General features: G+C 37.0%; 1 protein-coding gene and 1 long non-coding RNA gene across 3 annotated transcripts in view; one reads left to right on the top strand and one right to left on the bottom strand.

The window, feature by feature from the left end:
- The window catches only part of SLAIN2 (SLAIN motif family member 2), a 60,773-nt gene extending 49,752 nt beyond the window's left edge, over nucleotides 1-11,021 (top strand). For both annotated transcript variants that reach the window (XM_084626422.1, XM_084626423.1), the window contains 2 exons: nucleotides 6,063-6,384; nucleotides 8,231-11,021. In XM_084626422.1, the coding sequence (XP_084482548.1) occupies nucleotides 6,063-6,384; nucleotides 8,231-8,297 (389 nt within the window). In that variant the 3' untranslated portion in view covers nucleotides 8,298-11,021. The remainder of the gene's footprint in view (nucleotides 1-6,062; nucleotides 6,385-8,230) is intronic.
- LOC311519675 overlaps nucleotides 1-12,069 on the bottom strand; it is a 67,982-nt gene that overhangs the window by 13,654 nt on the left and 42,259 nt on the right. The gene's annotated exons all lie outside the window — the stretch shown is intronic.

The following is a 12,069-nucleotide window of genomic DNA, read 5'->3' as shown; positions in this document are numbered from 1 at the left end:
ACTTTTTTAAAGATAAAGTAACTGAGGCCATATCTCAAGTTTCTACCTAAAGTTGCCTCCACTTTCCATATGAATCAACAGATCCATCTCCCTGTTCGTTTTTCTCAAATCACATTGTGACAACAGGGAGGCGATTCTGCATATACTAGATGTTAGAGCACTAGCGTTCTACTTGGACAGGACTAAGGACTTTAGGAAATCCCCTAAGCTCTTCCTTTTGTTTGTGGTAAGAGCCAAAGGTTCTGCAATATTGCCTCAAAGACTATCCAAATGGGTCTCTGGTGGCATTCATCTCTGTTATCAAGGGCACAACCTGTTGTCTCTGTCTGGAGTCCATATGGACTCCATGAGGTCAGTTTCTACCTCAGTTGCATTCCTTAAAGATGTCCCTAACTCAGAATCTATAGAGCAGCAACTTGGGCCTCTACCCACACTTTCACAGAACATTATGCAATTGCTGGAGATTCGGCCTCTGATGCCATCTTCAGCTCATCGGTTCTCTCTGTAGTAACAGACTTCACTCTGACATCCTAGCCCTCCAGGAGGGATACTGCTGTGAAGTCACCTAGAGTGGAGCACTCATAGGGATACTACTCGAAGAAGAGGAGGCAGTTACTTGTCTTGTACAATAATTATGGTCCTTCGAGATGTCTCCCCCTATGGGTGCTCCACTACTTGCCCTCTTTACTTCGGAGTTCTCAATATGGGGCTCTGCAGTAGAGAAGGAACTGAGGGGTTTTTCCTGCATGTGAGACTAGATAGCTTCGAGACAGACCACAAGGGAGGGACAGTACATGTGCAGGCTGAACTGCTACCTAAAATCTCCGATTAGAGGTGGCAGGGGCACAGATGCACCTACAGTGGAGCACCAATAGGGAAACACATCTCAAAGAACCATCATTACTGCACAAGGTGAGTAGCTTTCTCCTCCCAGAATGTCACTTATTTTAATAACTATTTAGGAAGTTTTAACAGGTGTATAAATCATTGTCATGTAAATATCAGAACCAGAACAATCATTACAACCGTGAGCTTATTTTTTGTTTAGAGAAACATTTACTGACAATGGCACTTTTTTTAAATCACTTTTCTGATTGTCTGTACTTCAGAGGTCTTAAAAGGACAGTCTGTTATTTCAAAGTGCATAACATAACTATAATACCTCTTTGTGCAAGGATGATCTCAGTGCATTATAGAGAATAAAATCAACACCCCTGTGAAATAGCCAAGAAATTGTATTTAACAGTTAAACTGAAGTAGTTTATACAACTTGTTCAAGATCCCATAGCAAGCCAGTGACTGTCAGAACCCAGGTTCCTGACTGTTCCTATTCTAACTAGGTGACACACTGTTCTTTCATGCTGATCAGAATCTCTTCCCATCAGATTCTTATGATATATTGATCTTTACCTTTATGGACTAGATTCAATTTTCTGGAGTGTATATAACACTGAGTGTCTTTCATTTGACTTCAGCATGACTTAAACAATTTTAGCCTCACAATATCCCGGTGAGATAGGTAATTATCCCCATTTTATGGAAGGAGAAACTGAATCCCAAACTAAGTGACTTGTCTAATGTCATACAAAAAGCCTCTGGCAGAGCTGGAATTAAAAGTATGTCTCCTTACTCCCAGACTGGAGTGGCTTCATCCTTGTGCTGTAGTTAGAAGTTCTAATCATATTTTTTTAGAGGAATGAAGTTACTTATTTGTAAGTAGAGTTCTCAAACACTTTCTTCTTTTGTTCAATTTAACTGCTTGTGTTAGTGGTGTGTGTGTGTGTGTATATATAGCACTTGAATTGTATATGCCCCACCATTGTAGAACAAGCAAGTCTTATTCATTAATCCAAGAGTTTATTCCTTTGTTCTTCAGCGAACTCTGCTTACAGGTAAGTCTCCTTTCTATTCTAAAGATGCCAAACTGACCTTTTTTGAACAATGTTCAAAAGTGTTCTCTAGGCAAAGTACTTTTGCTACATGGAACAGAATTATTAGGCCATCTGCCAATAATTACCAGTATGTCATGCTGGCTGTGGTTTGGAGTTAATCAAAGAATGAATTATTTAAACCAAGTGCTTTGCCTTGTTAAGAACTTCTGTCTCTCAAAACAAATACAACTGTTAAAAATAAGTGGACAGTGTAGTGTTGTGGTGACTGAAGTATTTTATGAATTCATAGCTCAGACTGGAAGCCTATTCATAATATTGTAGTTCAGAAGAAAACTGTCTTTGGAGAATTGGGAGGTTTACATTATTTTATTGGCTACATATCTCTACTGGAAACTTGCAAACTATCTCTAATTATGTCGTATTCTTAAGAATGTTACTACTTTACAAGTCCCATAGTTTGCCTAGAAACCCTCTTCCTTTTGTGCCTGCAAGAGAGTACCTCAAACATCATAACAAACCAAAACTAAAGGCCATTTAGTGTGATGTAAGAGCAATGATCCTTGGCTGGTTTAAAACGGTGTAGTCAAGGTGATGAATGTGATGTCATATATGTGTTCTACAACTGGATGAGATCTATCAAAGACTGTAGGAACATTTTATGTTTAAACTATTGCATGACTTAGACCTTTTGCAATTTCAGTAAACACCCTTAAGTTACTAGCAGTATTGCATCTTTAAAAAATAGAAATCTTTATTAGTTAAAACCCAGTCCTGCAGATTTGTGCCCCTTCTTGGGTCCATGCAGACTGTTGCTGCTAAAATAATCTTCCTGTCAAGTCATTCTGGCCACAGCACTCTTTTTTTTTTTTTTTCCCCTTTGAATCCCTCTTCTGGTTTCTTCTTCTCCACTGATCAGTTATAATCTGTTCCTTGCCTTTAAGGCTGTACATGATGATGTAGCACCTCCTCTGTTTATCTGCTCTTGTAGCTTATTGCATTGTCCATGTCTAATGATGCTAGGCTCCGCCACTTATTTGTCAGTTTCTTGCATAAGCAGCTTCATGCTTTATTCCTCGCTACCCCTTCCTTATTGAGAGAGCCACTATCCACTGCTTCAGATCCCTCCTCAAGACCCACTTCTGCTATGATGTCTATGGAAAATGGCCAATCTGGAGGCTGGTGGAAATATGGAGATCATATTTTTGTGTGCATATAATATTGTATTAAATATAGTTCATAAGCAGCAACTTGCAACCTACTGATTGTGTATCTAACTAATTTGCAACCATATGCCCCTATTATTATTTTAGTTGTTCCCTCCCTCTGCTTTACCTCCTTTGTTTGAATTGTCAAGTGTTGCCTAAAAGAGAGATTAATAAGCTCTGTGGGGTAGGAACTATCTCCTTCAAGTTTGTACTGCATCTATATCACAATGCGGATCCAACCCTGATTGTGACCTCCAGCAGATACAAATGATGACAAATTGGTATAGTATATTCACTTGTGGAACACCAAATTCACAACAGCTACATTCACTTCTTGAACACTCATTTTACTGTTGTATTTTTCTGAATAAATTTAATCTGTTAATTTCCTATGTCTACTTTATCACTGAATCCACCTAACAAGGTGATGATAAGCTACTTTTAAGGCTAGTGGAATTCTATTAAGATCACAAGAAAATAGATTTGGTTCAAATATTCTGTTTTACTTTTTTAAACAGTATTAAGGCTTAATAAAAACTAGACTGTATTATTAATAGCTTCTAATATTTTATTTGGAGACTAAAGTTTAAGATGTATTGTACAGGTGGTACACTAACGCACTACTAAGAATGATTTACATGCATTGGTGACACTGGTAATTTAAATATCCTTTAGTCAGTATCTTTCTATCAATAAGGCAGATGACAAAAATGTATTGCTAAATGTCAGCAACATGCTATTTAGTGTCATATGATGCACAAGGGAACTCTTGTTAGGGTAACTCCCATTATACTAGAAGTTTCAGGGAGAATGCTCCCTTTTTAACCCATATCAGAAAAGCAAGTTAACAGATGTTAATACTGTCTACACTATGCTGGCATAGCCACTTAGTATAGACTACTGACAGAAGGGACACCATCTCCCAACGTTGTTAGCTATGTTAACAGAAGCACTCTTCTGCTGGCATAGCTGTTCCTGCACTGGGGGTTTTCATACCCCTCACCAACGTAACTATGCCAACATGAGTTTGTTTAGACCAAGCCACTGTGTGTAAACTTTATGTAGCTTCTTGAACACCAAGAGAAGTAAGGCATAAAAGTATTGCTTGTCTAAATGATTAAGTGAAACAAACTGCAAATGGGGCTTCCTTGGCTTGCAGATTTTCCCAGGAAAAGTTTGATAAATATCTTGTTGGGAGGAAGGCTGTTAATCATAGTTTTCTATCTGTACTTTACTAAATACTCTAGTATATTTGCTTTTAGGCTCACGTTCTTATGTTTATGGTAGCTCAGACTTTAACATTATCAAATCAGTATGCTTGGTCTTTACCTGTGGTTAACGGACTAAGTTAAGAGGCAAGGCTTAAGAGTAACCTTTAGGATCCTTAGATTTTTCCTTAGCAAAGTCTCATTGCATCAAAATCAGTATACAGAATTAGAAATGCATGTGTAACTAACCTTCAGCAATAGTACAGCAACCTAGTATCTTCAGAACTTCCATTTAGCAATGTGCTTTTTTAAAATTTTCTCACTGAGGAGTGCAACACTTCCATTTAAACAAATCTGAAGCAACTGAGAGTTGTCATAAATTTATTCTTAACAGATACTTCTATTTTAGATATTGTTTTGAACAGAATACTCTTGCAAAACTAACATAACTCAGGTACAAAATCTTTCTTGGCGTTTACCGTGATTGATAAAGAGAACAGTCTTGTTCATGAATCCAAAATAAAAATTGTTCACATAAGGTGAGTGGAGTTACAGGCCTGAGATGTCAAGATCTTTAAGTACTACACTTTGGAAGGAAAAATCAAATGCAAATAAAGAACTGAAATAACTGACTAGGCAGCAGTATTGCAGAAAAGGATAGTGGATCACAAATTGAATAAGTCAACCATATGATGTTACCAAAAAAAAAAGGAAGTATCATTCTGGAATGTGTTAACAAAAGTGTCATTTGTAAGACATAGGTGGTGATTGTTCTGCTTTACTTGGCAATCTCTGTCCACTTTTGGGCACCACACTTTAAGAAAGATATGAACTAATTAGAGGAGACTCTGGAGGACAGCAACAAAAATTGAGGTTTGGAAAACCTAACCAATGAGGACAGCTTAAAAGAATTGGTCCTGTTTAGTCTAGAGAAGAGAAGACTGAGGGCGGACCTTAATAGAAGGTATTAAGGTAGAAGTATTAATTGGCTTAGGTTGCAGGAAGGAAAATGTAGGTTGGATATTAGAAAAAATTACCAAAGTATAAGGATAGTAAAGCACTGGAACAGTTACCTAGGGGAAGGCTTGGAATGCCTATCTGTGTAGCAGCTTCAGAACAAGTTAGACAAGCATCTGTCGTGGATGGTCTATATATACTTAATGCTGCCTCAGCATGAGGAGATGAACTAGAGCCAGGAATTCTCAACCCTTTTCTTTGAGGCCCCCCCCCACATGCTATAAAAATTCCACATCCTGTCTGTGCCATGACAACTGTGTTTCTCCATATAAAAGCCAGGGCCAGTGTTAGGGGATAGCAAGCAGGGCAATTGCCTGGGGTCCCATGCCACAGGGGGCCCTGTGAAGCTAAGTAACTCAGGCTTCAGCTTTCTGCCCTGGGCCCCAGCAAGTCTAATGCCGGCCCTGCTTGGCGGACCCCCTGAAACTTGCTCGTGGGCACTGGACCCCTGGTTAAGAACCACCGAACTAGATGACCTCTTGAGGCCCTGTCCAAGTCTACATTGCTATAATTCTACAATTTCTAAAAATTGCAGCAATTACTTGATACTAGCAGGTTATCTGACCTCCCCTTCTCCATGCTGTTTTATTGGCTACATTCCAATACATGTACTATTTTGTTGTATCTACCTTTTCCACGTGAAAATTTGCATTCCCTTTTATTAAACTGTCACTCATAGCCATAACTCAAGATTACTTCTAGTGAAAGTGATAGATTGTTTTGTGTATGTCATTTTCCAGTACCATCTCCAAGTAAATTCCGCTCCCCTGCGGCACCATCACCTCTGGCTCTCCGACAGCCAGTGAAAGCATTTAGTAACCATGGACCTGGTTCTGCTGCTGCTCCTCCAGAAGCTACACAACTGACACACAGCAGTTCTTCACCAGGGCCTCTTGCAGCTCAGAATTCAGGCTCTCCAAGCCCTGCCAGCAGTATCAATAGTACTACTCTTACCAGACCAGCAGGGACAACAGGGGTGAGGAGTGGCTTGCCTAGACCAAGTGCCCCTTCTGCTGGGGGCATACCAGTGCCTCGCAGCAAACTTGCACAGCCTGTTCGCAGGTGAGTAATCTGAGGGAGGATTTTAAGTTCTGTATTCAGAAACTAACACTTTCCTTAACTCTATTTTTGTATCTTGTACATTACTACAGAAGGCTAGAGTAACTATTAACTTTAAAAAAGAATGGGAACATATAAAGATAACCCAGGCCTACTGTACTAAATTCTGCATAGTCCATTCTCCTGTCATAATAAATGATACTCCCTTCCACCCCTGCAAAAAGAGCTTGTATCAGATGTAAAGCTGATAGTATACTTGGATTGTATTACTGAATGTAGTTTAGAACTGAAGTTCTTTAATTTTAAAAGTGAGTATTTATCCACACAGACAGACCCACATATTAAAGGTACTTCCACTAGACAGTTACTTTCAGAAATGAGTAAAGAAGTAAAAGGTAAATTCAAAAGCAGTGTTCAAGTTTAGAAGATAGATCTTTTGGTGCATTCTGCTAAACAAAAAATTTTCATCTGCTAAACAATTCAAATAAATCATGTGAAATACATTAAGATGTCCATAATGATGCTCGTAAAGTAGTTCAGTTCTTAAACCTGTTTTTTATTCTGCAGTGAATGTGCAGTTCTGTTTACTATTATGTAAGTTCAGATGCCAATCGTAGTTAATTATTTGAATAGAAACAATGTGTTCAGAGACTTGTATTCAGTTCCAAGTTATCAACTATTGAGCCCTTAAAAGGAATGGGCAATCTATGCAGATTTTATTAATACTTGGCTCTTTTATGGAGCTTTTCTTAAATCATCTCAAAGTGCTATACAAACAGAGGAAACCTCACGTACAAAGAGGAAGTAATTGCCCAAGTTTTCACAAAGGTCAGTGGCAGAATTGGAACCAAGAACTGAGATCTCGACTTGTAAGTCCATTGTCCTCCCCAACAGGCCACACTGCCTTAAGTGAAATACTGTAGTGATTTAGATATTTAGGAAGAGGAACACACCTCAGCTGTTTTTGCTTATTTCTAAAATCTGTGGTCAGGGTGCACAGGTCTCCTCACATGTGTGTTAGAAAATAATTTAATTACCTGTCTTGCTGAAAATACATTTCTGCTACTGGGTACAATGGAAGTGAAGTGTCAGACTGTGTTAGTCTGTCTTCAGTATTTATTTAACAATCTTAAAACGTAATAAAAGGCTGCCTTATTTCTGACTGCAAACTCTTAATACTAGTCTTAACAGTCTCTTCTTAATGGCTCAGTCACTACTGCATAACTGATCTCACTTTACAGCAAGATGTCCATCCCCCTTACCTAATCAAATGTTTATTGTATCTACACTTTAAAATTATTTTAGTGTTTTTATGGTGAGAAGGTGATTTTCTTTTTGAAATTTTGTATTACTGGGCTGAACAAAATGGATGGAGTTGTCCTTTCATCAATAAGGTTTTGCCTGCTTTACTGTAAAACAGATGCATGTCATCAGATCAGATTCAAAGTTCCACAGTGTGTAGTTTTATGAAGTTCTCTACATTTAACCATTTACAGATGACTAAACACTGTATTAAAAACAAAAGGAGGACTTGTGGCACCTTAGTCTCTAAGGTGCCACAAGTCCTCCTTTTCTTTTTGCAAATACAGACTAACACGGCTGCTACTCTGAAACCTATATTAAAAATGTAAGTTGTCAAAATATAAAATGTTAAGCCTTGAACTTAGTATTTATTTTTTTAAGTGCAATGTAATACAATGATGCTTCTGAAACAAAATGATTAAAGCACGTAGTTTAGTTTTCAAGAAAAGAGAATTCTACTCTTATGTTAAGTTCATGTATGTTAATGATTTGAAGCTTGAACAAATGAAGTACAAACCAAACTGAAATAAATCTCATTTTATTTTAGATCGTTACCGGCTCCTAAAAGCTATGGCAACATGAAAGACGAGAGTTGGAAAGATGGCTGCTACTGAACTGCAAAGCTTAAAAATGCAAAGTTCAATAGTTAATGGACACTCCTTCACCAAGCTAAAAGACAGCTTGATATGCAGACTGTTCAGATGTGACTTTCAGGATTTGTAAAATCCCAGACCTCTGTCTTTAATTAGCACAAACTGGCAGAGATTTTAAAGCAGCACTTTAATGACATTTAACATCATATATTTGGTGATCATACAATCACTTTTACATGGAATCACTATCATTTCTAGGGTTTTTTGGTTTTTTTTCTTGCTCGCTAAAAATTGTCAATTTGAGCATTTATGACAATGGCCAATGTTTGGACAAAAAACCTAACAAATGCCAAAGAAATGCCCATCTTGAAAAACAGCAAGTAAAATAGAAAACTCCAATTGTTCAAAACTTCATATTGAGGCATTTAATTCGGCAGAATGATTCATTGATGAATATGTACTATTTAAACATTAGCATGTTAATCAGAGCCAACATTCTGATTGCGGATCACTATAGTGCTAATGAAACACCTGCTTAAAACAATTGTAGAAGGTTCTGGTTGGAAAAAGTGGTACATATATCCTTCAGAAAGAATCCAGCAGTTCTCTCTGGAGGTATCCTAGAGTTGGTAAATAGTAGTAATGGCATTGTTTTATCATTAAAGGTTTGGATGTAGCAGACATACACACATTCAGATACTGTAGGTTGCATCCTTTTTGTTTGTTTGACATATCGGTTTTATGTGCTCTTATATTTTGATTGCCAAAAGGGCTTAGTATCAGTTGTACAATCTTTCTAAACCTTATAGTTCCTGGCTCAGGAAAGATGGCCTTTGCTATAGTACCACACTTTTAGCACACTGCTCACTATTTAGGGAAACCTTTTTTATAGCAGGTTTCCTTAAAAAGGAAAGAGCAGCTAGTAGTATCCATTTGTTCTGATATCATCACACCACAATGCTTATAGCCTGGAACACAACTGTATATGCTAATAGTTAATGAGAAGGAAAGACAACTATGCACTTGTAACATACAAATTGTAAGGAAATGAGTTGTATTGTTGATGCCAAATGATATTCATTTAAGTAATATTTCATGGTATGAGGAAGATTTCTGTATCCTACTTTTTACTTTTATCCATTTCTTAAATTGGTTTATTTTAAATTGTAAATATTTTTGCAGATGATATTGCCCATGTTAGTGTTTTAACTATGTACTTTGCCTTACATATCTGTATCTTACCTTGTTTGGTGACAGAGTATGAAATCTGCTACATATGTTTACAAACTATTAAATTCCTCTAGTGGCTCTCAGACTTACCTATTGACATTTATATTGTTTTCACCTATTAGCAATCTTGCTAACATTTTACTCAGTGGAAAAATTCTTTCTTACAATTAACATACAGACTGCTTTTTCTGTTCTATTTTCGAAGATTTGTAATATAAAGGTTTAAAACTAAAAATGTGTTGGGAGGGTCAGTTAAACAGGGAGTACTGTTTTTTGCGTGTAGAATTTTTCAGTACAAGATTTCTGGATGTGTAGTTTGCAGCAATGGCTAACATGATGGTATCTTTTGTACAATGACTGGAGAACACTAAAAGCTTTACATTGGATTGGATGGTAGGTAGCTTTTAACCCCATTAGTACCAGCACTTTGAAGTGTAAGTGCATTTTGACTCCCACCACTAAGAGGATAATTGATCCTGGAATTCCAGAGAACTCTGGACTTTGGAGCCAGTGTTAACATTACTGGATGAAAAGCCATGCAACACTACTTGAGATGGGAAAAGCCAAACAGAAAATTTTAGGGACTAGACTGTAACTGTAACTACTCAAGCAGCTGCAAGCACAACTTGTATCAATAATGAAAAGACTTCATACCATGGTGACTAAGATCTCTCAAGTGTGACTACCCTCTGAAGTCAGGGCATCAAATATACTGTAATTCAGCAGGAAAACTGCAGCAGGGGTTATAAAAGAGCTACCTTGCACTATTCGACCAGTACATGCTACTGATCTAGCCTTCAGTCATTTGCTGGCATAGAAAACGTATTCCGTTAGTGGTATCTCATGTAACTAGTATGACGAACAGAAGATTGGATCAAAACTAACCAGCCTCACTAACAAAGCCCAAACATTTGTTTAAAATGTTACAAAGCAATGCTGCAGTCTTCAATAAAAGAGAAGGAATTTTAATTGGTGATTTTTATTATGAAAATATTGAATTGACTTTTTTTAGTTTTGAAAATCAGAAAATTCAGATGAAGATATTCAGGTTAATTTTTTAAATAAAGGCTGCATCAGAGTATTGTTCATTGTTTATTTTTTTAAATTCCAGCAATTACCTTCATCACTTATTGAAGGTATGTTGTGCTTAAGTTACATAAGCATCCTTTTATCTGCTGTTCTACTCCCACAGAAATATAGCTAATAATTTCCTGAAAAGAGACAGTCTGTTTACTAGGAAGCCTTTGTGCAGTACCAGTTTCTCAATATCAGGAAATCCTAGATCTTTCTGTGTTTAGAGATTCAGATATATTGCGGAAGTGTGGAAATATGGATTTGATAAACTAGTGCCTATGATTTACTTAATTTATGTTTGATATAGTAGTAAGGGTTTTATGAATGTGGATTTTTTTTGTGCCAACAGCTTGGAATTGTATATGTATGTAGGCAGAAAGACTTGAATTCTGCTTCCAAAGTTATTTAATTTTTCTGTGTTTGTGTTAATAAAAATGTAAAAATGGGAAAAATATAAATAATTCTTACCACAAAGCACTTTTCTTGTGGATCGTTTTTCTATAAAACCTATTTGTTTGAAAGTTTCAACTCTCTCGAGAGCATTCTAGAAGTGTATGAAGTTGCCAAACTCTGGAAATCAGGTTGTAAAATTGGGGATTAGTAGTTTACTTTCTTAAAAATTAACTTTAGATTTCAGTGGCTCAGTAACTAGTCCTATTGCTTATTGGCTCTCTTAATTAATGTACTGAGTCTAATTAGTTATATATTTGGCCCCAGTCCTGTTCATCTGTCATTTTAGTACAGAAGATTGAAATTAGACTTCTATTAAATGTGAAGGCCTCTGTTTTTGACCTTATGCATTGTCCTTTCAGATCACATGAAACTGGATTCAGATATTTATCCAGCCTGAATTGTGCACGTGCAGGTCCAGATAAATGATCTGGAAAAAGGGGTAAACAGTGAGGTGGCAAAATTTGCAGATGATACAAAATTACTAAGGATAGTTAAGACCTCAGCAGACAGCAAAGAGCTACAAAAGGATCTCTCAAAATTAACGGGGCGACGGGGCAACAAAATGGCAGATGAAATTAAATGTTGATAAATGCAAAGTAATGCACATTGGAAAGCATAATCCCAACTATACATATAAAATGATGGGGTCTAAAATTAGCTGTTACTACTCAAGAAAAAGATCTTGGAGTCATTGTAGATAGTTCTCTGAAAAGATCCACTAAATGTATAGCGGCAGTCAAAAAACCGAACAGAATGCTGGGAATAATTAAGAAAGGGCTAGATAATAGGACAGAAAATATCATGTTGCCTCCATATAAATCCATGGTATGCCCACATCTTGAATACTGTGTGCAGATGTGGCCGCCCCATCTCAAAAAAGATATACTGGAATTTGAAAAGGTTCAAAAAAGGGCAACAAAAATGATTAGGGGTATGGAACAGCTTCTGTATGAGGAGAAATTAATAAGACTGGGACTTTTCAGCTTGGAAAAGAGATGGATAAGGGGAGATATGATTGAGGTCTATAAAACCATGA

The sequence above is a fragment of the Lepidochelys olivacea genome (assembly GCF_965140295.1).
Source record: "Lepidochelys olivacea isolate rLepOli2 genome assembly, chromosome: 4".
NCBI lineage: Eukaryota > Metazoa > Chordata > Testudines > Cheloniidae > Lepidochelys > Lepidochelys olivacea.
Note: the sequence above shows the minus strand (reverse complement) of the source record. Positions and strands in the feature narration are given on the sequence as shown.